The 27,253-nt window shown below is 43.7% G+C and overlaps 1 protein-coding gene across 5 annotated transcripts in view; it reads left to right on the top strand.

The window, feature by feature from the left end:
- The first annotated feature begins 1,990 nt into the window (after positions 1-1,990).
- ADARB1 (adenosine deaminase RNA specific B1) overlaps positions 1,991-27,253 on the top strand; it is a 60,054-nt gene continuing 34,791 nt past the window's right edge. The window contains exons 1-4 of one of the 5 annotated variants that reach the window (XM_086896656.1): positions 2,124-2,250; positions 3,589-3,720; positions 20,335-20,371; positions 25,279-25,353. In XM_086896656.1, the coding sequence (XP_086752782.1) occupies positions 25,326-25,353 (28 nt within the window). In that variant the 5' untranslated portion in view covers positions 2,124-2,250; positions 3,589-3,720; positions 20,335-20,371; positions 25,279-25,325. The other 4 variants (XM_086896658.1, XM_086896655.1, XM_086896657.1 and 1 more) reach the window with 4 other exon arrangements.

The raw sequence follows: 27,253 nt of genomic DNA on the forward strand, positions 1-27,253 counted from the left end.
TTCAGGGTTGAAAGGAGCCACAATGGGTCACCTGGTCCAACCTCCCAGCTCAGGCAGGGTCATCCCAGAGCACATGGATTGTGTCCAGCGGTGATTTTCCCAACATCCTGGTGGGAAACAACCACTTTGGCACAGAGGGGGAACTGAGGAAAGTAGTTTTGTTTTGTGGCTTCACTGCTGATCCTAAGGCAGGGGAAAAATGCAGTAATTAGTGTTAAATTCCCTGAGTATAAAATAGGATAAGGAAACACAGTCATTCCCAGAGGTGCATCAGCAGCCAGAAGCTGCCTGCCCATTGGTGCTGCTGCTCCTGAGCAGGGCAGAGGCGAAGGGCTGTGCCTGAGAGAAGGAAGTACAAAAATAGGTTGTTGTTTCCAGCACTGGCTTTGTGCTGGTCCTCTTTCCCCTCCCTGTGAACGCCTGCATGGATCTTTACCCCACCAGGAACCGGGAGAGAAAGAAGAAGCTACGAGCCACTCAGTGCTGCACCTGGAGCCCATGCTGGGGACTGAAGGGACATGGTAATGTGTCTGTCACCACCTAAATACTCTGGAGTATTTAGGTATATTTCTGGAGAAACAGGTGAGAAGGCATGCAGAGTTCTCAGCATGAAGTTTTAGTAATGCCAAGGTGGTTGATGCAGCAACATGTGTCAACACATACCCGGGACCATAGGAAACAGCTTCAAGCTGCACCAGGGGAAGTTTAGATTGGATATTAGGAAAAATTCCTTCACTGGAAAGGTGGTCAGGTAACCTCAAAGGGACAGAAAGCTGGGAAAGTTGAGATTTCTCTGACCAGTTGATGTCTGTGGCCAGGAATAAGATTTTGGGACAGGATGCAACTGTTGTGAAGGGCAGAGATGAGGAGTGATATCAGGCTGCAAGCATGAAAACCCTTGAGCCACAAAAACTGGGAAGAGCAAGGCCAGCATGACGTTCCTCTGTGTCCTGCAGCATCCCATGGGCTGAGCTTGGTTCAGGGCCTGCAGGTGTCTTCAAACTGCAATGACCTGCAGTGGTTTTAAACTGACAGCCAGTGTGTTTAGATTGGATATTGGGATGAAATTTATGGCTGTGAGGGTAGCGAGGCCCTGGCACAGGTTGCTCAGAGAAGCTGTGGTTGCCTCATCCGTGGAGTGTTCCAGGCCAGTTTGGACAGGGCTCGGTGCAAATGGTGGAAGGTGCCCCCACCCATGGCACAGGGTGGAATGGGACGAGCTTTAAGGTCCCTTCCGACCTAATCCATCCTGGGATTCTTATGTTAAGAGCAAAATGCAAGTCAGAAACCTGCTCCCTAGGTGACCACATGCCTTCGTTCTAAGCCTGCTGTCACAAACAGCCAAGGTTTAAAGCAGTTATTTAATCCTTTTTGGATCCCCTGTTCCGCAGGAGGCTGAAGCCCTAACACACATAGCGAGTCATACACGTGGTGGAAGCACTGATGAACTTTACTGATGATGTTTGGGTGGAGATCTCCCACTGATTTCTGGAAAACCAGAACTGTTCGGCCTTCTCATCTTGGCACGGTGGGATGCACTGGGACACGGACACCGCATCCAGGATGCCGCTGGAATGTCAGAGGCTGAGTCCGTGGGCCCCGTGGAGGGTGCTGGAGGCCCCGGCAGTGGAGGCTGGTGCCGGGGTCCCTTCGGGAGCTGGGGGTGCGGGTGTGCATGCCGGGCTGTGGGGGGGGCCTGGCCGGGGCCGGGCTGTGGGCGCGGGGGGGGGGACACGAACCGTGCACCTCACGACCCCGCCCCCGGGTCGGCCCCGCCCCCCGCTCGCCCAATCAGCGCCGCTCTTCCGAGCGGCCGGCCCCGCCCCTCGGCTCCCGTTGCCATCCCCGCCGCGCGCGAGCGCGCGAGCGCCCTCGGCCCCACCCCCGCTTGCTCTCAGCCTCGCCAATGGGAAGAACGGAGCCGCCCGCGGCCCCGCCCCCGCGCGCGCGGGGCTCGCGCCGCTGGCGGGCCCGGCGCGGCCTGCACGTCGGCGGCGGCGCGCGCACGGAGCCGCGGCGGGGCCGCCGCGGGGCTCGGCCGGGACCGCGCATGGCGGAGCGGCGGCGGCGGCGGCGGGGCCCGGGCAGCGGCACGGCGAGAGGTGAGCCCGGGCCGCGGTGGCGGGAGCGCCTCGCGGGACCTGTCCAGGTCCTGACGCGGTGGCAGGTGCCGGTGCCGGTGGCGGCTCGCGCGGCCGCCCCGCACCTGTTGAGAGCGGCGGGGCCTGGGCGGGCCGGACCGCGGTGGAGGTGCCGGTGCGGGGGCGCGGTGCAGCGGGGAGCGGGGCCCCGCCGTTCCCGGCGGGAGCGGGCGCCCGGGAGCGCTCACCCGGGCAGGGGCCGCGGCGGCGGCGGCGGCGTCGAGGCCATTTTTGGGGGGGTGGCCGTACCGCGGGAAGTTTGGCCCTGGCAGCCCGAGCCGGGGGCAGCTCCTCAGCGGGACCGGCCGCCCGTCACGGCGCCTGGCCCAGCCGCCCGGGGCCGCGGGGAGCGGAGAAGCGCTGTGGCCGGCACCCGCTGCCGCGGGGAGGCTTGGCTGCCTCCGGCGCCGCCGGCTCCGGCCGCCCCGGCACCGCCGCACGCCCTCTGCAGTGGGGAGGCGGCGCGTCCTTGGAGAGCAGCTCGGGCGTGAAACGCGGCTGCACATCCCAGCGCCTTTCCTTCCCGGCTGCACAACCCCACCGGAGCCCTTCTCCATCTGTTGCCGTGGCCCCCGGTGGGTTTCGCTGTTCTTTTGGGATTTGGTTGCGTTTGTGCTACGCTGGAGCAAAACTGCGGTCGTGAGATCTGTGATTGTGCTTTTAAAAGTCTGGTTTGCTTAGAATAACAGAAATAAAAGGCTTCTGAAGGGTGCCTGTCTGCTGACCGAGGGGCACTGCTGGCCTGGGCCACTCCTGCTCTGCCCATCTTCACCTTGTACCTCTCAGCACTCAAGTGGGGAAAGCACTGGTCATGGCAGAGAGGGTCTGTAGAGCATTCAGAACTCTGCACTTGAGCTGGTGAAACCACAGAATTGATGGACGAGCCACCATCAACCCTGCAGGTCCTTGGCTTGGGCTTTTTTTTTTTCCCTTTTCTCTTTTTAAATTTTTACCTACTAAATTTGGTGGTATATGAAGGAAAAACCAACTTCAGGTATTTTTTTTTTAGCATAAACAATATTAGGGCCCCATTTGTTATTGTTTTTTGTTTTATCCAAATGGTAGTGAGCTTACTGGAGCTGTCTGGATCTCCCAAGCACCCTGCTTGCTCTGTCAGTTGCTCTGTCACTCCTGAGAGTAAAGTCGTAGCATTGTTCTCTGAGCTGTTTTATGCTGGAGAGTGGCATCAGGCCAGCCTTTCTGGACACACAAGATGTTTAGAATAATTAGTGATGGAATACCCTTTTAAAATAATTATTTGGGTTTATCTAGCACTCAGCTGTAGCGATATCTACCTCTAAAAATAGGCAGGCCTCTGTGTAATGAGCCTTATAGTATAAACAAGTCATATCTTGAATGACTGTTGTTACTTTTGGGGTGTCCGAGATAGATGCCTTTGGGGGTTTTGCCAAATCTTCTGTCTAATTTTTTTTTTTTTCCTCTGCAGTGAGCTATGTTTCTTGGCCCTTACGCTGTGTAGTTGTATGCACTGACCAGAGGCAAGGCTCGGTAACCCTCACTGTTCAGAGCTGGCACAGCTGCAGAGAAAAGCTTCCCACTGCTCCTATGACAGCCCAAGGTTAAGCAGTCCTGGTTTTTCCATGAAATCCATGCTCCTATGGAGATGGCTAGCAGCAGGCTCTGCTGGGTGACTGCATCACTCCTGCTCTGAGGCCCTGCCCTCCGTGAATTCAGCTCAGAGCCCTGTTTATCTGTGCTCTGAGCCCAGTTTTCCATGAGACAGGGACACAGAGCAGCTGGGTGTGATGCTGCTTGTGCTGGTCCTTCCTGGGCTGCTTTCCCCTAGTGTCCCAGGGTGCAGCTGTGTGAGCACACCATTCTTGCTGTCAGGAGTTAGGAGTGAGGCTGGCACGAGGAATTTTCTCACATTTTGCTGTGTGGTTTATCAGACCACGATGGTTGAGCACTGGCCCAACCTCTCATGTGCACATGCTTTCTGGAGTTTGTTTTCAGCAGCCAGCGTGCTGGCCGAGGCTTCTCTGCTGATGATGTTCAAGAGCACTGTCTTCTCAGCTTGAGAGAGAAAAAATAGCTAACTTTTTCAGCAGGAGGAGTGTTTGCTCTATGAGCACTTCTTTTTCTGAGAAGGTACCAGAGAGGTCATTGTGCTCAGTGTTTGAAACAGGAGTGTCTCATAGCTTCGGTCACACTGTGCTCACAGACCCCAGCCCACTTTGATATCACCCCCAGTTATCCAGGTTTATCTGCTCAGTTGGAAGTTTAGTGCCCTTTTGTGGGCTGTATGTGGAAATGCAGTTCTGTAAGTCCTCGGTGGCAGGCCTCTGGCTTGCTTTGAGTGCAAAGGTCTTCTGGAGAACCTTTATTATAACTAAATGGGACTTTTTTCTCTTTTGAAAGGCACCCATGCTTAGGTTTAAGTGAGTAAAACCTAAATGGCCAGGCTTACTAGCTCAGACAGTTTGGGACTGGGACCAGGTGGGGCTCTGCTACCCTGAGCAAACTCCTGCCTACACTTGACAAACCCCAGACTGCTGCCTGTAGCTGTTCCCATCACCTGGTCAGAGATTCTGCATGGGAACAAGGGGTTCCTGCCAAACAGGAACAGTGTTCCTGCAAACACTGCTGTAAGAGAGCCGTGGGACACACCATGGGTGTAACGTGCCCTCTCAGCAGTCAGTGTTGTTGATGTGTCACCTGTGACTCGAGGAGGTTTAAGGGATGGCAGTGGTGGTTCAAGTGGGAAATGTTTCTCTCTCTGCAAGGGCTGGGCTGTGTGTTGATATGGGGCTGGTTTCAGGTGGAGCTGAAACGGGTTGTCTCCCAGTGCTTGCAGTGAGTGCCCTGTTAGGCTGATGCTTTGTGTTTGAAATCATGGCAGTGCAGGACCCTGAGGGTCTTTGCTAGAATGCCTGAGAATATCTGGTCTGATGAAGGGAGACCAGAGCTCTTGCTATTTCTGCAACTTCTGAAACTAGTAGGTGCTTGGCACGTTTGAAACTCAGGCCATCCAGCTGCTGCAGTGTGGATTTCAGCTTACATTTAAGTACTGAAGATTAAAGCTGTGGTTTTGGGCTGTATTTATGAGTGGACGCTGTTATTTATGTATCTTGGTTTTAAAGGAAATACCTTTATAGTAGAAATGCTGCCTGACCAAAAAAAAAAAACCCAAAACATCCACAAAAAACCCCCTTTGTGAAATGATTATGTAAGCAAGTGAAATGACGTTTTAAAGCAAAAGTTTCTTTCCTGTTTGGGGATGGTGTGGCTGTTTTTTTGGTTTTTTTTTTCTCTTTCCTGCTGTTTAGCATTCTAAAAATGCTTTCAGTGAATATTTTTTGTATGGTAGGTATGAGAAATAGTTGTTTTGAAAGAGGTCATCAGCAGGCTCTGGGACCTAGGAGGAGCCAGATCTGAATATTTGGGGCTGTAGCTGATCAAATCGGCAGCACGTGTGTGCATTTAAGTAATAATTAAGGTAAAACATCCCCAATGAAACCATCTAACTGCTATTACTGTGGGAGCTCAGAGGATGCTCAGTACAGTCGTCATCTTAAGAATGTCTTGTTGCAAAAGGATTTAGGCTCTTTTTCTGTTCTCTGCCTCTGGGTCAGCTGTGGTGTGTGTTCCCAAGCCAAGGGAATCCATCACCTCCCCAAAAGCTGCTGGGGTTACCTTGAGCTTCTGTTCCCGGCAGGAGAGCAGGGCTGAGTCAGTGCTGGCTGCCCAGGGCTGTGACTCAGTGCTGTCCCCTCGAATGCACAGCCAGCCTGCTGCCAGCACAGCCAGGGTGTGTGCCTGTAACCTCATTCCAGAGCTGTCCTCTGAGAGTATCACCTGCTTAGAGGGGTTTGGGAATGTCGGACTTCTTTCCTATTGTGTGTGTTGGTGGAAGTTGGTTGTTACTGAGCACCTGTGGAAGTGCCAGGGATCTCTGAGGCAAGAAGCTTCTCCTGTGTACAGTATTATGTATTGTCTCTGTGGGTTGTGTTCTTTGTTTACATTTTATTTTAAGATTTTTGTGCTTGAAGACGAAGAGTGCTTTGTTTTCTTTTGGAGAAATGTCTTCCCTGATGCTCCAGGGTTAGGTCTCTCTGTGGTTCTGTCTCCTGAAGAGAGGAGAGCTGTCTGTACTTCTAACTCAGGGTTGCTTCATAAAAAATGTCTTTATTGGAAACTCTGGCCATCTTCCTGTGCTTCTAAGCTTGATTTCCCATTGCCTGGTGTCACACCATCAGTGCCCTTGAATGAAATTGGTCAACACCTTGAAAAGTCCGTCAGATTTGGCAAGAGAGTGGGTATGTCACAGGGAGGTCCTGACTTCTGTGAGCACAAGAATCTGTGAGAAAGGAAATCTCAGATGAGTGCTCTGCTGAAAGAAAAGCTGTTGCTGGATTGCAGATATTACTGGACATCAGAGGAGCTTTGTGGTAGTGAGACAAACAGGAAATCAAGTTTCCTAAGTAGTTCCAGTAAAAGGTAGGTCCTTATTTTCCTAAGTATCCTTTGTGAAAGTGGAGAGGAGTGATCTGAGGGGCGCTCTTGCATCATAGTAGGTGATGGAAGAAAACAAAATGTTTGGGTACAGTCCCTCACCCTGCCCCTGGGGGCTGAAGCACAAGGGAGACTAGCAAAGATTTTAAATTTCCCTATAAAGGCTCGTGTAGTTGTTTGGAATAATGTCCTTTTATAGGTGTAGGAAAGCAGCAGGGTCAGGATTTTTCCATGCAGAGTGCTTTTGGCAGAGTTGCAAAAGGAAGGGCTCCTCATCAGATTTCAGAGGAATTTTTGGGTTTAGTTAATTTTAAAGAGATTTTAACAGAATGGAGTATCTAGGTAGGATAAAGAGTAACCTGAATATCCTCATTAGGAGAAAACATGTGAGGAATATACCATATTTTGAATTTATAGTAGAAGTCTTCCTCAGTTGGGGATGAGTTTGGTGCTGCATGGCAGAAGGTACTTTCTGAATACTTTGCTGCCTGGTGCTTTTGTTATTATGATACTTTTAAGTTGTATAAACAAGTTTTATGATGTGCCTTGGATAAAATTACGTGAGAGTATTATACCAATGTCAATTTATCTTTGTTCTAAACTCAGTTTATCAGTGGCTTCTCCATTCTGTTATTGATTTTGTCATATCAGCTCTGAAAAGAGATGAACTGTTTAAAATTTGATCAAAAAGAGAACAAGCACGTATGCTGGACATTAGTTTCTTTCATTTGTCACATGCAATGTGAATATGAAGTTTTTACATAGGAATTGTGAGGCAGTCTCAACTAGGAGTATTTTCCCCATTTAGTCTGTGTAAGTTCTGAGATTTGCAGAGGTAGTTAATCCTTACCTCTGCCATTCTGAAGGGCTTCTGCTGAAAGTGTTCAGTGTGTCTAAAATTAGGTTGATTTTGGTTTAGGTTGATTTACTCAGCTCTTCAACTTTATTAGCAAATGAACCTTTAAGTTTAAGCTCTCACTGTCTTTTTTTCCTTGCTTAGTTATGCTCTAATATTTGTGCACTGTCTGCTGGAAAACTATTAAAGGGGAAAAGTACCTTTGACTTCTTTCTTTAGATGCAGATTTTATAAAGCTTTGTTTACAGAGGCCATTCTGTATCAAAATGCATTTTAATTTTTCTCTTCAAATACCGAACGCAGATGCTGAGTTCTTAATAAAACAACTCTGAAACTCTTCAGATGGGTCCTAGTAGTAGGATCTTTAATTAAAATGTTCTGGTCAAAACTGGACTAAGATAACATGTTTTAGTGCTGCTTTTGGCCTTAGAGTTGCCATGTTTTTCACAGCTAAAGATAAAGGATCAGTTTTGGTATATTTAAATAGCTCAAAAATGAGAATAATTAATGTAAGCTGATGCCTGAGCTGTGCTTTGTTTGGGAGAAACTTGTAATATGCTCTGAGAGGGAGCAAGGGTTATATCCCTCCTCCACTGCCCAGGTTTTAAAGCTTGCTCTTGACATGCGCAAGTACTCACTGTGGGAAATCAAAGGCAGAGGAGATAACTTCTCTTTTGTTGGATGCTTGCTCTCTTTTATAACCCTGATAGCCTTTGGTCAAATGTACACCCATACGAGTGTTTTCCACAGCATGGAAATGACCAAGGTGTCATAAAGTAGGGAGAGATCTCCTTTGCGATAGTTTCCGAACTATTTGGAAGACAAATAGCGGTTTTCTCCCTTAAATTTTGGTAGGTAAAAGTTGTCAGCTGGTTGAACAGCACTTTTTGGGTGCTGACTGTGCAGGTTTGCAGCCCTTTGGACCTGTTGCCTGTGGAGTCTGCACAAAATCTGGGTGTCATTCACAGGTGTGGAGCCACAGGTAACTGCAGTCATTACTTTATTCTCTGTTAAACCAGAGTCATCTTTTCCAGCTGGACTAGAGCATGTTCCTGTTTTTTTACCTGTAAGCTTTTCAGAGCAGCTCTGTGGCACATACTTGTATTTTCTCAGCTGTGGTGGCTTTGATGTCTTTGGGGCTGCAGCCCCTCTCTTGGTGAGGAGCACTTTTACAGGCAGCAAAACCATCCTTCCAGTGCTGACAGCAGATAGGCTTTCCTGGGATTTAATGTGTATTATACAGACCTTCTTGTAGTGATATTTTTACAGATGCTTTTTGTCTCCTGCCGCTCACCAGTGCCAAGTGGTGTTCTGCAGTTTGATGTCATGTGATACTGTGTTTTGATAACAAAGAGGAGCTGGAAATTAATGTTTAACTCAAACCAGTGATCCTGGCAGTTGCGGGTTGGGTGTGTATGCCAGTGTTTTAATTGGAATTGGAAACATGCTTCTGAGACTACAAAAATATGTAGATGTGGCACATGGGGACATAGCTTAGTGGTGGACCTGTTTAGACTCAATGGTCTTAGAGATCTTTTCCAGACTTGCTGATTCCATGATTCTGTGACAATCCTGTGTGTTTCCACCTCTATGCCTGAGGTGGGAGAGCTTGCACAGGCTCCCTTCAGAGGAGGGTGAGTGCAGAGATGAGCTCTAGGGGCATGTTCACTGCCTCTAAGTTTGTGATTGGATTGTACTTCTTTGGCTAATGAGTGCTCAGAGTTTGATTAATAAGAAGCTAAATCGGGACCTTTCACTGAATTAGCAGCTCTCAAGAACATGAGACAGAAAAGTACAGCTGATGCAAGCAAAAGCAGCAAGGTCTGGTCGGGAGCGTGTGCCTGTGCTTTTGGCAAAGTACCTCCAAAGTGGTGAAGTCTCCCTGAAAAAGCTTGTGAAAGTAGAGAAAATCCTGTCTTCACTCCATAGTCTACCCATGCATGCTTGAATTGGTGGGAGCTCAAGTCCAGTAGCACCCTCCACCCCCTCTATTTCATGAGAACTGTCAGGTCCTTCCATCAAATCTGCAAAATCTGTTTTCTCTCGTGTCTTTGAAACTCTTGCAAAAATCTGTTATGCTAAATACAACTCTACTGTTTTCCATGAGGATGATAATGAGTTGGGAAAGCTTCCCAACTAGTGGAAAGGGTGCATTAGTCTGGAAACGTTGGGGTAGTTTGTCCCTGTTTGAGGCTTTTATACCAAAATTGTTTTCCCCAGACCTCAGTGCTGACAAATATGGATAACGAGGGATAGTGAATACTACTGTAGCTCTGTCGGGTTTTTTTCCCCTGGTACAGCCTAGTTTATCTTCTTTTATCCTCTGAAAGCTATTCTTAGTAAGTGGTTGTTTTTCTTGAATTAAATGAGTGAATAATCACTATTTCATTCACTGTCCTTACATATGTTTAAATATAGTATTAACCTAATCTTCTTATATGCTTTTCCTTCTGCTGCTCCTGAGTTCCTAAAGGAATCAGGTTCACTATTAGTGAGATCTATGAGTGAACTTGCCTGGAACTGAAATACTTCTTTTGAGCTTTGGCTTGTGTTTTTTGCCAAGATGGTAATTTATTCATATTTTTGGACAGCATCATTCTTTATGCATCTAAGTTCTATGCTGTCAAGAGAACTTTTCCTGCGTACAGATTCCTCAGATACAGTCTGAGAGATGGTTTTGTTTGCTTTTTTTTTCCTACTTAGAAGGGAAAATGATTGTTTGGTGGCAAGCCTTTGGTTTTCCATTTTAGGAGGAAAGGAAGGAGGGAGCTCTCCGTGGTACCAAGCGGGGCTGCTGGGCTGTGAGTGCTTGCTGCCACTGGCAGGGAGGGAGCCTCGTCCTACCCTCCTGGTCCTGGCTCATCCCAGTTACATAAAATACTATATAAATTTTATTTTATAGATTTTTTTAATACTAGCATATATTATGGATATAGATCAACAACTTCAATAAATATGGCTTCAATAAATATAGCTAGTATTCCTATAATTCTGTACTTTTTTTTCTCTCGTCACTGTGTTTCAGATCATAATGGCTAGCTGGCTTTTTTTTTTTTTTTTGCAGCTCAGGTAATACCCAGGCCTACTGGATGGTGTTCCTAACCCCACTGCTTATTTTCCATCTCCTTTGGCCTCCTTGTGCTCCTTTCCTCAGAGAGAAGCTCTTCATGCAGGCTTCAGTCAGGTTTCAGTCAGGAGCTCAGCTGAAGATGGGCCGTGACACTTTTGGGGCCAGTTTGCCCAGCCTGCATATGAGCACCCACAGCTTCTCTCAGCATCTGTGATGCCTTTGCTGGCTTTCAGTAGAAGCCTTTTTCAAGTTCAGGATTCATACAATAGGCAGTGTTGGAAGGGACCCACAAGGATTATTGAGTCCAACTCCTGGCCCTGCACAGGATAACCCCAAGAAGAGCTGTGGCTTGCTCTTCTTTTCAATATATTCTTCCTTCAGTCCTTTGTTCAATAGATTTGCTTTCTTTTAAAGTTTGCTTTCCAGACTTAAGTGAGGTTCCCTGATAGCTGTGAGAATATTTTCTAAGTAACTGCTCTTGAAGGCTTTCAGTGAATATGGAAGGAACTGGAAGTACATTTGATTTTTGTAATAAAAGCTCTGTTGAGGAATATGGCTATTGACAGTTACTCTCTTGCCAGAGTATCACCTGATCTGTAGAACAGCTTAGCTGAAGCAGGCTGCTTTTAAAGCTAAAGAAAAATAGCCAATATTTTGAAGGTCATAACTTATTAGAGTGCTGTGGTAGAAAGGAAAGGATTTTTTTTTTCTGGTAGCTTTCAGTGTAGCAGAGCTCCTCAGAATTATTTATGGCTTTAGCTTGGGTATTTGTGCATCTCCCTGGGTCACAGACCTTCTTTGCTGTCTTCTAGTGTTTTCTTGCCTAGGTTTGGTATGTTGCTGTAGTCCAAATTAGACATAAATTGTAAAAATACAAAATAATACAAGAATTGTATTAGTGGGTATTTTTACATCCAGTGGTACTTAAAATGCATAGATGCCTCTTGCTCCAGCAGTTGTCCTGGCAGCACTGCTAGTGAATAGTACTTTAATGTGTGTGCAGTGGGGTAGTTTTGAATAAATGACTTTTGGATCTATATTAGGAGGCTGCTGATGTTCTTACTGGAGAATTTCACCTCCCAGAACTAAGTCTTGGTTTCTCGTATAGTGCATGTTCACAGTGCATAGGTTATTCTTGAGAGAACAGCCAACTCCCTGTATTTCTGAATCAGCAGCTGCTTCTTTACTTGACAGAAAATGCATGCAGTATGTGCATATATTAAAAATACATGCATATGTATAATATTTTATCTCCAGTACTTTGTCCAGAATAAAAACTTCAGTCTAAAAATAACTACAGTAAAAGGTCACTAAAGTAGGTTCATAATTCATATGCCACTCAGCATGGAGTTTTTCTGGCATATGAACTGATAGACTCTACTTCTGTGGCTGAGATCTCTTAAGGACTCTTGATGGCTTTAAAGGGCTCTTACTATGTGATTTTGTTGTCCTGAACCTGAAGGAAATGTTATATCTTGAGTTATTTGCTCCCCTGGGTTGGTGTGCCAGGGGAATGGGGATTTTCCATCCTCTTTCCTGGAGCAGGTGCACCACAGTCTGTGCAGAAGCAGTGCTGGTCTCCTTGGTGATCTGCTGCTGTTTTAAAATCTTGGGGACCTCTGGTGGGGTCATCCTTGGACCTTATGCCTGTGCTGCTGTAGGTGTTGGGAGCAGCAGAGGCAGAGGAAGGATGTGGTGGTGATCCAGGTATGTGTGTGCCCTGTGAAATGGGGAGGATGGCAGCAGGCTTCTTGGGTGGCTCCACTTTTGCCTGGAGTGGAAATACAACTGAGCAGGGAAGGCACAACTCTGGTTTCCAGCAAAATCACAGGCAAGTGCCCCATGTCCCTAGTGAAGGCTGGCATCTCTTGGATTTTACATCCTTCCTCCACAGCTCGTGGCTGCTCGGTGGCGGCTGCTGCCTGCGTGTGGCACACATAGAAGGCTGGCAGCTCTGCCCTTCTCCTGGAGCCACCCAGATATGCTTTCTGTAAGACTGGAGAAGAATAGATGTGCTTGGGGCTAATCCAGTGTACTTGCTCTGCCAACATTTGCAGCATGTATCAATTCTGCCTGAAAAGCATAGACTATTTCTTGCCTTTGATTCTGTATAGTGCTCCCTTTCAGGACTGATAATTGTTTCCTTTTTTCCCTTTCCTCCTCTATTTGTACAGTCAGACTCTGATTTGTTCTTGTAGACTGAGCAGCTCTTTAGGGTACGTCTCTCAAGCTCCCTGTGCTATGTATCACCCTGTAGTCCTTCTGTTTGCCTTCTGCTTTGATGTAATGCTGATTTACAAGAGGTAGCAAAGTTGGGCAGGGTCCCGTATGCACAGGTTGCCCAGAGAAGCTGTGGCTGCCCCATCTCTGGATGTGTTCAAGGCCAGGTTGGACAGAGCTTGGAGCAACCTGGGACAGTTGAAGGTGCCCCTGCCCATGGCAGGTTTTGGAATGAGATGAGCTTTAAGGTACCTTCTAACCCTTCCAGTCTGGGATTCTGTGATCTGGAACTTTCATCACTTATTAGTTCTTTCCCTTTAAATATTAGTTTCAGGTATGTCTTGCTGGGAGATTCTTTGGGGCTACTTTGTGTAAATAACTCAGTAGATAAAATAGGTGTAAGTATTTCAACTCCCATTTGTCTTGTTTACTTTGGCTATCATGAGCAACTTTAATAATCAGCTTTTCAGATAACCTAACGTCATTTGTTATTTATCAGTTTTTATCTGAACTCAAAAAGGCTAATGAAAATTAATGTATGAGTTACCTCCCAGCATCTCAGCCCTTGGGGGGGAATACATCAAAAACTGTCTGATGTAGTCTTGAGTCACTGTCTTGATACACTCAACAGGTTTTGGTCCAGTTGCCCTCTGATGTGGTTTTTGTTCGAGGGAGACCTTATTGCTCCCTACAACTCCCTCACAGTAGGTTGTAGCCAGGGAGGGATAGATCTCTTCTTTCAGACAACAGGTGACAGGACCAGAGGAAATGGCCTCAAGTTGTGCCAGAGCACATTTAGATTGACTAGTAGGGAAGATTTCTTCCCTGGAAGGGTGGCCAGGCCGTGGCACAGGCTGCCCAGGGTGGTGGTGGAGTCACCATCCCTGGATGTGTTCCAAAGGTGTGTAGATGTGGCACACGGATGGAACATGATTCAGTTGTGAACATGGAGGGTCCTGTCTAAGAGCTGCACTTGATGATCTTAGAGGTATTTTCCAGCTTTAGTTCTATGATTCCATGTGTAAGTAACATAGACCACAGGTCTGACCTGGCCTGGTCATGCCAGCATCTTCCCTCTCTCTTGCTTTCCTCCTGCCCTAATCCAAAATCTTCTGGGTGTTTTCCTTGCTTGCCTTGTCAAACTCCAGGATGTATTACACTTTCTTGAATATGAAGGTGGTAAGTCCCAATTCTGCACTATGTAGCAGAAAAATGTCTAATATTCTGTGATGGCAAACACTCTGCCCACACACCTGAGTGGTGATGGCATTCAGATTTTACACCATAAGTGTGGTGTTTTTGGGGTTGTTTTTTGTTTTGTTTTGTTTCTTTAACATTCAGTAACTTGATATTGAATAACTCAAGGAACTGCTCTGGAAGGCAGTTTGAGTCAGTCTTCTGTTAGAGAGATCCCTGACAGGCAGTTGCATGCCAGATCCTAGGAAGGCTTCCAGGATCTCAGAAGACTGGTGGGAAGTCAAGGTGCATCAAAAGTTAGCTTGAAGTTCTTCAAATCTGCTCATATTTTAGTAGGAGAAAAGCAGAAGTGTGACTGTAAAAATGAAATGGAACACTTCCATATTCTTAGAAGTCCAGTAGCTTGTTCTTCCTAAAACAGGGATGAGGTATATCAAAATCCTAGGAGTCACCAGTCTGAAAATGCAGACTGTCAGTGAGACTTGAGTCACAAACATGGGGTGTTTCTAGTTTAGCTTGCTGCTGCTATGCTCCCTCTCTGGGACAGCCTCAGAGTGGGCCTCTGTGGAGAAGAAAACTCAGTTTAAGATGCAGCCACTGTTTTTTTTGCTCCCTGCTGCACTGGGATGCTTGATGTCTTTTCCTTCTCTGATGTGGTGGGGTGAGAGCCGCCCAGAGTCTTGCTGTGGTTTAGTTCCATCCCTGCATTGCTCCTCTGTGGTCTCCAGCTCTGCCCAGAGCACAAAATTAGTCTCTATAGAGAAACAGCAAGAAAACAACTGACCTGGAAACATGTTTTGCAGCTAACCCAGTCCTTTGTTGGGAAAATAGTGTGAGTCAGGTCTTTCACAATCTTTTAACTTGTCTGTGTATGGAGTTCCTATAAGGTGCAAGTTAAAGGAATAAAGACCTCTAAAGCTCTTCCATTTTACATGCATAACATATATTTCAAAAATAATGTTGAGCCTGGTAAAAAGGTTGTTGGTGGGTGCCCTGGCTTTGGATGCACTCGTGCAATCTATGATTTTTCTTTTCCCCCTGGTGTTGTTTGTACTTTCTGGCATTTTGTGCACAACAGATGCAGTTTGTTCTGTGTCTCCCATGGGGGAAACTATTGGTGAGCTGTAGGCTAATGGAGAATGGCTGGCATTGGGAATCAAAGGATAAGGCCAAAATTCCCCCTTTACCATCATGGGACTCCACCTGCCTTATTGTGTCCAGATTTGGGATCCTCAGCACAAGAAAGACATGGGCCTGTTAGAGTGGGTCCAGAGGAGGCCTTGAAGATGCTTCAAGGGCTGAAGCCCCTCTGCTCTGGAGACAGGCTGGGAGAGCTTGGGGTGTTCAGCCTGGAGAAGAGAAGACTCTGGGGAGATCTTGTAGGACCTTCCAGTGCTTGAATGGGCTCCAAGAAAGCTGGAGAGGGACTTCAGGCAAGGATGTGGAGTGAAGGAGAAGGGGGAATGGCTTCCCATTGACAAAGGGCAGCATTAGATGGGATATTGGGAAGAAATTCTTGGCTCTGAGGGTGGAGAGGCTCTGACACAGGTTCTGTAGAGAAGCTGTGGCTGCTCCATCCCTGGAAGCGACCAAGGACACGTTGGGTGGAGCTTGGAGCAACCTGGGATAGTGGGAAGTGTCCCTTCCCTGGAAGATGTTCCATACTGGTGGCAGGGGTTTTGGAACAAGATGGATCTTTAAGGTCTCTTCCAACCCAAACCGTTCTGAGACTGTATGAAATGTGCACAAGCAGTGACTGTGTTAAGCCTTGTTTCTAGCTTGTACAATAAACTCCTTTTACTGAAGTTGCAGCACCCTCTTCTACTGTTTTATCTTCTCCAGACAGTACTGCAGTCAAGTTGCCTCTCATCAACAAAATTGAAGAAATTTGTTGTCTGGGCTGCATAAGGTGTTTTTTCCTGCAGTGATTTGGGTTGTTTAAGTCTCTGTCATGTCACTTTGTCTTCTGTCATGTGCTGAGAGGTGACACTTGGCCACTCTGGCCACACTTTTAAATCCAGGAATAGATCACATTGGTTCTTGAGGCTGTAGGCATGGTCTGGGAGCTCCCAGTGAAGGGTGTGTCACAGCAGGCATGGCTTAGTATGTGCACTTCATTCCACCCTTGCTAATTCCCAGTCTGTCTCCCAGTTTTGTCAGCAATCTCTTGTTATACCAGGAGGCTGGAGGCAATAGCACAGCCATCCCAAACTGTCTTTAAAAGCAGAGGGAATAAAGTGCCTTGTTCTGGCACTCCTGAATCAATAAACTTTATTTAAGGACTGTGGAGAGTGACTTCCCATGGTAACAGCCAGAGAAGACACTCATATGTCCTTAATGCACAACATAATCTCATGGGTTTGAGCACTGTTAAACTGAGTGATAATTATTTGGCATCTTTTATTAAACATTGATTTCTGAAGCATTTTTCTGAAGACTAATGCTAAGTACAAAGTGTTCACATGCATCTAATCTTTGCCCTAGGGTGGGAGTAAGAATGAAAATAATCAAGTCTGCCTTGTTGTGAAGGCTGGAAAATACTGCTGCTGTTCAAAGGAAGAAAGATTGGCATTCCTCTAGTAGGTGCTGCACATACATAGAACAAGCTTGAAGCAAGTTTTTTAATGTATTAAGCTGAAAACCCTGGTTGATCACTGTAGCAAGAGAAGAGCTTTAAGCAGTTCTATCAGTTGGTGCAGCAACATCTGCTCACAGGTAGAGCATCTTCCAGTGTCAGAATTGGTCAGTGATGGCTAGGTTGTCCTGTCTCTGCTGGACAATTCTTGTCCACAATTTATCTGTAGTAAAAAACCCCTTATTTTTCTTTTTAGCTGTTGTCTAAAAACCACTAATACCAAACAGAGAAATTACAACTGATGTCTTAGATTCTGTTGCCTTTTAAAAGCTGCTGCTTAGTCTGGAGGGTTGCACTGTTGGACTGCTTGACTAATGTTTAAAGCAGCTAAATAAGTAATGTAAATATTTAAACACTAGCTATAGTGAAATCATCAACAACAAGATTAAAGCCTAAACTGCTCTGAAGACATTTGTGGTAATTTTGCTCATATTAATAATTCCTTTGCTTTCAATTACGTTCTCTTCTAAGGTAACTGCTCTTATACATGAGATGATCCTGTAAAAAGAGGAGTGGCATTAAAACCTTTGATTTTGAAATAATGTTTCAGTATCAAAATTTTGTATTGAGGCTTTAGGATGTACCAGTACACCAGTGAACACACTTTTTCAAACACAGGAGATGGCAAAAGTAAAAGTTAGAAGTGAAGAGTTTCTTGCTGATACTATGCAAATATGTGAAACCATTTTTGGTGAGAGAATGTTTGGAAAATACTATTCTGTTTCTTCCTTAACATTTTTTGGATAATTCCATGTTCTAGAATAAATTATGAACATTCTTTTGTTTTGATTCCTGCAGTAAAAGCTTGGATAATACTTGGAGTAGTACTTTTTTTATTTTATCCTTGGATTCCTGTTGCTTAATAGCTGCTGAATTTTCATAGCTTTTGAAGTGTCAGTGAACTTTGTTTCAGTGTCTTGTGTATAAAAAGTACCTGTTTGTAAGTTCCAAAAGAGTTTGTTTTATATCAAGGGAAGGAGAAGCATTTGACAGCTTGTATAATGAGTAAATTCTACTTCTTTTTCCAGTTGCAACATAATGTCCTTTTTGTTCCTAAGATTTTTTTTTTTTTTCATTGTGGTGCTCAATTGCTAGTCTTTCTTAACTTTAGATATTTAAATGAGCAGTTCAAAAGGGCTGGAGGGAGTGTGGGCTGGATTTGGGCTATTATGTCTTTAATTCAGACTGATAAACTGAAGTATATCATAGATGTCAAATTGTTTCTTCATATATAGATGGAAAATATTTTCAGAGGAAAACCCAGCTCTGTAGCTGTGCTGTTGAACTGCTTTTATAGTTTATGGCAGAGACTCATGACTTGGTGTATGAAAAAACATGTCATGTCACAATCCCAGAATATCCTGACTGAATTTAATGTAACATACATTAAATCTTTTAACGTACCTGTGGTTTTTGTCATGCATCAGCAGATGAGATGTCTAAACAGACTACTTTTCCTTTTCAACATGTGAGAAGTAAAATAAACAGTAAATAAAATACAGAAATAAACACAGAAAGATTGGAAGTGGTGTTTATTTATCCTGACCATAGGACTGATGCTGAGTGCCTACAGGTTGTTGCCTTGTGTTTGGGTGGTTTATGTCTTGAGGTGGTACCTCAGATGTCTGTTTTGATTCTCATTGCCTTGATATATTTTCAACTGATCTTAAAAAAGTTAGTATTTGGAGATATTCCTAAAAGGCCAATGTGTTATGTTCTTCAGATGATTTTCAAGTATCCTTTGCTGCCCTGGGAGAAATCATGGACATGTTTCTAAACTTTTTAGGGTAAATGAATTCACTAGTAAGGGACAAAGAATTGGTTTATTGGATTTTTTGCAAGGTAACAATATGGACATGCTGTGGCAAAGTGCTGAGCTCCTAAAAGAGGCTCTCCCTGCAGAAGGTGTTAGGGAATCATGTCATGGCTTGAACAAGCTCCAGAATGGCCATTTGCCACTGGACAGAGCCAGGTAGGACATGCTGAAGATCAGAGCTTTTTTCCTGGCTTTTATAACATAGTGGTATTTCCCTTTCGTTGCTATTTAGAGTTTTTACTGGTTCAAGGTGTTACAAGTCTCAGTTTTTCCTTCACCTGTCATTACTGCTCACAGTATAACAGAAAGAATTACTAAGATGAGCTTTTTTTCCTAGTTCTTAACCCTGTCTGGTTCTTCCCCTCACTGCATCTGTCAGTATGAAAGGACTTCTGGTACTCAGCGGTAAACTTAGTCTCAATTTTCATAGGTTGTTTTTGGTTTGTTAGGGAATTACTGATTGGAGTAATGTTGCATATAAGGAAGATAATGTGAAATCTAAATAAACTCAAGGACATACTAATATAAAAACTTAGTTAAAAACTATTAGCAGTGTGTTTTCTCAGGATTAATTGTAACTTTAAGCAATGCTTGCATAGGAAGAGAATTATCAAAACCTTGTTTTTAAGATATGTTTTTTGGTGGCTGTTGCCACAAATATGGGATTTTCACATCACACCTAATTTATAGCTCGTATTCTAAGAGCTTGGGAGTTTTTATTTGTGGGTATGGGAACACTAGGTTGGGACTTGGATTCTGAACTCAGAATTCTGGGTATTTTTCCTGCTTTATGCTAAGAACAATGTAGTATTACAGTAATCTTTTTATTTTTATTGGAAAATGCCACTGTGGAGTGTTGGGAAATCAAAATGTCTTAAAAAAAAGCTGAGATCTAATCAATGCAATATGCTCTTTTATGATCTTTAAATATTGTGTCAGATCTCTTTTTTTTTGACCAAACTCTAGTTTAAGACCCGAGGTGTGGAGCCATCGGTTTGTGTTGTGTAGCTCTGCTCTGTGTAACTTGAATTCAGTGCAGGTTTCTGCAGGGTACCAGCACCCTCTCGTGGGCTGTGTGATTGTGGTTTTGGAACTGTTTTACAACAGTCTTATCTTCACTCTGGTAAGGCCCCATCAATATTTTTTAGAATAGGAGGTTGTCTGTTAAATTAAAGCTGTTCCTAATCCAACAGCTGCGCCTATTCATAGAAATAAAATTGCTCACAGCATCCCCGTTATCCTCCTTAGAATCAGAACCACTAAACAGTTTGGGTTGGAAGAGACCTTAAAAATGGGTCTGTGTGTGTTTTACCCTACATCTGCCAGTTGTTTTCCACCCCACTGTTGGTAGTTGAGGGATTTTCCTCTTTTGCAGGAGAATGCAGTCTGATGTCAGTGGGATCAGGAAAGTGGTGTTTGGAAAGGGGGGTTGTTGTATGAGGGGCCTTTTATATGGGTTCAAATCAATCCCTAAAAATAAAAACTAAAGATCTAAATGAAAGAAAGTTTAAAAAGATGAGAACTCTGGGTTTGCTTTCAGGATAAGTTGGCTGTGATAGCACAGATGATTTTAAACCATTATTTACCACATTTTTGCTGACCTGCTCTCCTAGAAGATGCAGAGATTTCAGATTGGGTACTACTACATAACTGCTTGTACCTTATGGATGTTTCTTCTGACCCCCACTATTAACCCCAGTATTAGGCATCTTGAGTCTTGATTTCTTTTTTTTATTATTTATTTTTCCATATAGAATGTCCAAAATCGTCTTTGCTAGGGTTACAAAAAGGCTGGGCTCTGGGACTGTATGGCCTGTTTATTTCTAGAGTTCCAGAAATTTGTCCCTTTTAAGGTCAGGAGTTGCTATTTGTAATGCACAAATTTTTAAAGAACCAAGCAATTGACTGGATTTTCTCTTCTTGCAGGTTGCAGAATCAGCATGTGTCTCCAATAGTTAAAAAGGTAAGCATACAGTATTTGCAGATGTGGAGAAGGATTCTCTGTTCTCTGATTGATGCATTTGGCTCGTAACTTGGAGGAGGAGAGACTTCATCTTAATGTATTTGAACATCTATTTAGTACTTCATTGTTGTATCTGTAACTTTTATTTGTATTTGGACTCTAAATCCCTTCACAATTATCAGATCAACAGTTTAAAAATAGAGAGAATATTGGTTGTCAAGTTGATACTACAAAAAGTTAGTTACCCTTCTGCAAATTTGTTTTTTGCAATGCATATTAATAAAGTAAATAGGCACAGCTGGCATGTAGGACTTGAGAGTTTGCAGAGTGTTTGAGCAAAGCTTAATAACTGATTTTGGTGGGAAAAGAGGAAATAAGCCCAAATTGTAAGTCTATCTCCTAATCCAAACCATCAGCCTACATCTATGACTTTTTTTTATGAAATAGCTCCAAGATATCTGAGTCTCTTTTAACCTCCTTTAAAGCTGGTTTAGATATTTCTTGCAATTTGCTATTATATTCCTTAACACTGAATAGCTGTATCAGTTATCTTTTAAATGATGTTGAAAATATTAATATTAGTTACTGGGAGGTCTAGCCTGTTCAGTTTTTCTCTCTGAATAGTTACCACTTTTGCCTTGGTAGCACATCATAAATTTCTGTAACATTTCTGACAGTTACAGGTGTCCTTTGGGAAAAAAAATATGTTAAAATGAGAAATTCAGTCCTAACAGTAACCTGGTAAGAAGGTTAGAGACAAAGGAATAAATCTGCAAATATCTTAAGTTATTTCTAATTGGGAACAGAGCTCTAAACTTCCTTGGTTGAGGGAACAATAAATACAAGCTCAATTATTTATGTAACAGCAGATGGCGCAGTTGGAATGGCTTTAATCACCTGCAGAATAGACATCAAGCTGACCAATAAACTCCAGTATGTGGTTCTATATCAGAGCTCTTGGGGTTCCCAGTATGCAGCCAGCAGCTCTGCATCTGGAATTTGCTGTGCAGAGCAGCTTCTCAGGCTGTAGCTTAGCCTTACTAATTCTAGCAGTTGATGCTAATTTATATTCGTTCTTGCTGAAGTACACAAAACTAAAAGGAAAACTGCTGTTGGCCTGTAATACTGTCCTTGTGCTTGAAAAATACCCAGCTTGCTTGTGAGAGCAAAAAATTTAAAAAAATCTTTGAAAGTGCTTACAAAATACAGTGTACGAGTATTTCTTCAAAGAGCATGTAAAGTAAGCTGATAATAGGGGCCAAATCTATAAGTAAATGAGATTTTCAAGGATGTTTAAATGCATGGAGATTTTCATGTGATGTATATTTAAAAACTTATGTGGTGTATATAAATATGCTTTATATATATGTAAAATAGGGGCTGCAGCATGGCTTTGAGCCTCCTGCTGGTCAGGGAACCTAGACAGGGAAGGGAGTAGAGATGCCACAGCTGCAAGGTCCAGTGGTGAGCTCGAGCATGTTGGGTTTGGTTAGTGAAGTGCTGCTAATTTAAGATGCCAGTGGCAATGTTTTTCAAAAAATGCCAGCCTGGATAATTGTCAAAATATGATGGTGCATGTAAGTCATCTACCAGAGATCATCTAGATTCAATCATGTGCTGTGTTCCTGATGTACTGAGAAATAAAGGTCTGAGAGCAGCTGGAGGTGACTGGTCAGAGAAGTCTCATCACTGTAGTAACAGACTGAAGAAACCCATGGAGTTTGCCCCTGCAGGCATTCCCTGCTGGAAAGTGCTTTTTTGTCCTGTGATGTTTAATCTGGGGGCAGGATTAAAGGATAGCTGCAACCCTCAGTCTGTGCTGATGATCTGTACAATTTACAGGATCAACATATGTTTGTTGGTCACTCTGATGGGGAAAGAGGATGATACCACATTATCCCATAATGTCACATGTTACTTTTTAGTTTATGGAAAGGCTGGGAAATACCACAGGTAATGTTGACAGTGGGAGGCCTCCTGGTCAGGCCTGATAGAAACCCTTGTATGGAAAATCTGTGACTAAAGTATATTTGAGATTGGCATATTTATGTATTCCTGCTATTTCCAAATGCATTCTGTGCCTTTTGAGGCAGTGTATGCAATGGGAACATGAGGAATAGTTGTAAAGGATGCTGAAAGCATCTTGTTTGACGCACTATACTGTATAAATATTTCCTTGCTTATGTCTCTCCTTGTTACTGAGCTACAAGACTGAAGAGTTGCCTTCCCTTATTAATAACAAAATAAAATTAATCTACACCTAGCAGTGAGGATGTCTTTGATCTAGTCCTTTTCTAAGAGAACTGTCTTTCCTTGCCCCTTCTGTGTGACAAAGGGTTAATTGTCACATGTGCCTCTGGCAGTGGATACGAGTGAGCTGCATCCTTCACTCATCTTTGTTCACTGGACTGTGCATCAGTGCACTCCATGGTTCTGGGGGCTGGGTAGAGGAAGCACAGGGATAACTCTCCTTTTGGGAATACATTGCTGCTGCTTTGGGAGGAGGTGAGGGGGCAGCACAGGTGGTAGGGGGTGCATGGCATCGTGTCAAGCCATGGCTCTGGGCAGGGGGAACCTCTGCAGCATGGCCTGACTGCACTGGAGATGCAGGACGATGAAGCTATCTGAGAGGAGAGGTATTGCTGATTTTAAATGCTGGAACAAAGGAGTAGCTGGAGGGGTGGTGGTGTTGTAAATGTTGCTTTCAGGTGAGGTTTGAACCTCTTTGCTAAGTGCAACTTCAGCATTTGACTTCGGATTCATAAGAAATCCAGTTTGTTGGAAATACTTTGAGCAAGATGCATTTCCTCATGTTTTACTTCACTTGATTTTTGACATTTGGAAGGAGAGGACTTTTTAACAAATATGAAAATTCTCTAAAGCTGCAGCTTTCTGACTTACACTGTTTTCTAATAGTGCTGTGTCATCTATCAAGTTAATGGGATTTTTTGCGTATATGCCATTCACTGAATGTAAAGTGTTGTTAGCTGCTAAATTTCCTTTTCAAGACATATTTAGGTTTTCTCTCAGTAAAGAGAATAAACCAAGGTAACTCTTAAAGTCTTTCTCAACTTTTTTTGCATGCAGTCAATACCTAGGATATTCAAGCAGAAGAATGCTGTAAGTCCTCATGTGCTGTGTACTTGCTATAGCTAACATTTACCTAAAAATTTCTCAAGTAGTCTCCCGTGGAAATAAAAGCAAATTCTGTTGTGTTGGCAGCTGCATTTTTAAGTATTTCTGATGTTCTTCCTGTCTATGGAAATACTCAGTGATTCTATGCCTCTTATGTTCTTTACCAGAGTGATCTGCTGGTGCAGTTGTATGGGCTGGAGGGAGGAGCTGAGCACTGCTAACTCGTGTGTTTTTTTATAAAGAAAGGATTTGGGAAAAAGGTGATAATTCTTTATATGCCATGAGTAGTCTAACTCTTAAACACAAGTGGTTAAAGCTTAAAACAGGGAGCTTAGTGTCATTTGGCTGCATTAACACTGTAGGATTGCATCTCTTAGGTGCCTTAGGGCTCTTCTGTCAACTGTCCTGCTTGGCTGTTTATCTTCCTCAACGCATTCAGAATCTATTTTGGCACAGTTACTGAAACTATTTAAAAAAAATTATGCAAGTAGAGTTTCTGTTTTCCTCTGCTTTTAGCAGACAGGAGCTTGCCTTTTCTCTCCTTTCGGCTGTGGGGTGAGGTGCTGAGCCCAGGCAGGTAACCCAGCTCCTCAGGAGGGTTTATCCGTGGTGTGGAAGTGTGGGACAACTCTACAGCTTTTGTCACTCCTACCCTGGCTCAGGGCACTCACTGATCTCCTTGGCAGAAGTTAAACCAGGAATTCTTCAAGTCCTTTGTCCTTGAGTACAAAGTGGTGCTGCATGAGTAACTGGAGCTGTTGTGATGTGCTAATGAAGGTGATAATTATTTACAAGTCCTGTTGATTACAGTCAACTAATTTCCTCTTGTTACAGTGGAGTGTGCTGATGTTGTGTAATGTAAACTCTCAACAAGAGGGGCACAAGAGGTTATACTAGATGGGGTTACAATCAGGTGTGTGTTTGTCACTAGTGGGGTCCCACACGGCTCTATCCATGTCCCTGTGCTCTTCAGCATCTTCATAAACAGCCTGGAGGCAGGAATCAAGGGAATACTAAATAAGTTTGCTGCCAATACTAAATTGGAAGGAGCTGTTGACTCCCTCGAGGGCAGAGGGGCCCTATAGAGAGACCCTGATGAATCCAAGGGCTGGGCAGTCACCAGCCATGAGAGGTTTAATATCGAGGGCAAGTGCTGGATTCTGCACCTGGGGTAGGGCAACCCTGGCTGTGTGTATAGACCAGGACATGAGAGGAATGAGAGGCTGGAGAGCTGTGGGAAAGGACTTGTGGGGATCTTGTTTGATGGCAAGTTGAGTAGGAGTCAGCAGTCCTCTGGCAGCCAGGAGGAGCATCAGGCACAGCAACCCCAGCTGGCAAGGGAAGAGATTGTCCCACTTTGCTCTGGGTTGGTATGGCCTCACCTTGAGTCCTAGGGATGGGTTTGAGCACTACAATATAAAAAAGACATGAAGCTATTAGAGATTGTCTGAAGGAGGCTGTGAAGAAAGTGGAGAGTCTGGAGGGGAAGCCATAGGAGGAACAGCTGAGAGCACTTGGCTTGTTCAGCCTGGAGAAGACTGGGGAGACCTCATTGTGGTCTTCATCATCCCACTCTGTCCTTTGGCAGATTAGGGCTGCATCTATCAGTCCCTGATGGACATCTCCATTTTAGGAGGTATCTTTGGTCTGGATTTATCCAAACTGCCCAATGCCAAGCCCAGGTCTGAGGCTGCTGCTTTTAAAGGATGTTTAAAACTTTACCTAATAAATTGGTACCTTAAAGCCTAAATATCCCCCTCCCTGTTTTCCAGCCAGAAGCCGTCTCCGCCAGCCAAGAAACCAGCAAAGATATTTCACAATGGATGCAGACGATGAAGAAAATATGAGTAAGATGTGTTTATTTACATAGCAATAAACTCTGTAATAGTTTCTGAAAGCCATTTTTTTCTTCCAAGCACAGGAGCAACTGCAAAGAAACTTCAGATGCAGAAATGGAAGTCCTTTAAAATGCAGTGAAGAGTGAATTGGAGCTTATGCATTAACAGTGTTTTAAATGTGCTAATATAGTTATACCTTCTGTATTATACTTTGCACCTTAGATTTTTATTACAGCAGTGGACTAATCAAAATATTTCCATGTCTTGAACCAGCAGTGAAGAAGGAAGGGATAATATCAGTAGTGCCCATGCCGAGGTGAGATGAAGGAGATGGAGTTGAAGAGTATAATGTAAAGGAGGGAGAGCGGAAAATAAGAAAGAGAAAAGCAAAGGAGGAGCTGGAAGCTCTGTGCAGGTCTCACATGGGCTGCTTATTCTCTTTAGATGCTGATTGTTCCATCCCTGAGCTAGTGAATTATTAAAGTGGTTTTAAAGCATAAAAACTGTCAGATGAAGTGATCATCTTCATGCTTACTTGATGCAGTCAAGTGTGTGGGGCTGCTAACTCTGGGCTATAATTAAGATCCAATAACTTATTAAAAAGGTATTCTTATTGAACCATTCTAAATATTTTTACTGTTATTTGCCTTTCAGCTATCTTTTTTTTTTTTTGTTGTTGTTGTGACATAAGAGAATTGTTCTGTTGCTGCTGTGCTGTGCTTGACTAAATAATTGTACATTATGTTATAACAAATTTGCTTCTTTTTCCCCCAAGTGACAGTGGCTAAAGAGTGCATCTGGAAAAGGTGACAAAGCCCTGCAGTGGTTTTGGAGCAGAAGAATTGTAGTTCAGTCTGGAGGAGTTACAGAACAATTTTGGGAGATGAGGAAGTTAGATCATTGTGTTAAAATAAACCAATCAAACCCAAACCAGACATCCTCCCCCTCATCCCTCCCCCCCAAAAAAAACCCAAAATCCAAAACCAAAGCAAAAAATATTACCTGAAATAGAATTAATATTTTCTCCTTAGTGAAACAGTAAACTCAACTGCAATACACTTGGTAAAATTTTCTTTTCCTTGATATATAAGAAATTACTTCACATGGATAACTTCCTAAAGGTGGCTTCTCTATGAAGGCCTTTAAAAAATGTAATTGGATAATTCTCACAATGTTTTTGATAAAATATCCCTTTTCTCAATAATGCTATAGCTGAGCATGAATAGAAAGTGGCTTCCTGAGCTAGAGAAATATAATTTCTTTATAGGGGCATTTTTCAATTTTGTGTAATTAAGAAAAACACTAAAGTTTTGTCTGCTTATGGATTTTTTTTGTGTTAGTGCATCAATATGGGAAACCATTCAAGGAATTTGTTATTTTGTCAGGGGCTTGGCTCAATGGAACTGTTTAGGAATGCATTTGTATAACCTCAGTTTTGAGTTGTCAGAACCTTGGCTGAGCCCAGTTCATATAAAGTACAAAATGACCTTCCTTTGTGTGCCCACACAAACATCATGAATTTGAAATGTTAAATCATCTGATTTGGGGGGGGGTGTGTATGTGTGTGTCAGAAATCAAAGTTTAAATTCTTAAATTCTTCACTTTGATGTGTGCAGACATACTTTTTTTTAAACTTTTTTTCTCTTTACTTTTATATCTCTTATAATTGTGAAGTGGCATATTAAAAGTTGCTTACTAAATTTTTTTATTATTTTATGTAACTCCTTTTGGGGAAAGGTTCTTAAAGGAAAGGAAGGTGGGCTATGCAGTTGTATTTATTTTGATTTATGGTAAATTTGGGAGAAAATTACTGAATGGGGTTTTTCTAGAAAGTAAATTTAAATGGCCCCTCCCTTAACTAGTTTGTGAAAATATTTTTTTTGGATAAAAGTGGAAAAAATTGTTTGTT

Source organism: Cyanistes caeruleus, chromosome 7 (assembly GCF_971803275.1).
Source record: "Cyanistes caeruleus chromosome 7, bCyaCae1.hap1.1, whole genome shotgun sequence".
In the NCBI taxonomy this organism is placed as follows: Eukaryota; Metazoa; Chordata; class Aves; order Passeriformes; family Paridae; genus Cyanistes; species Cyanistes caeruleus.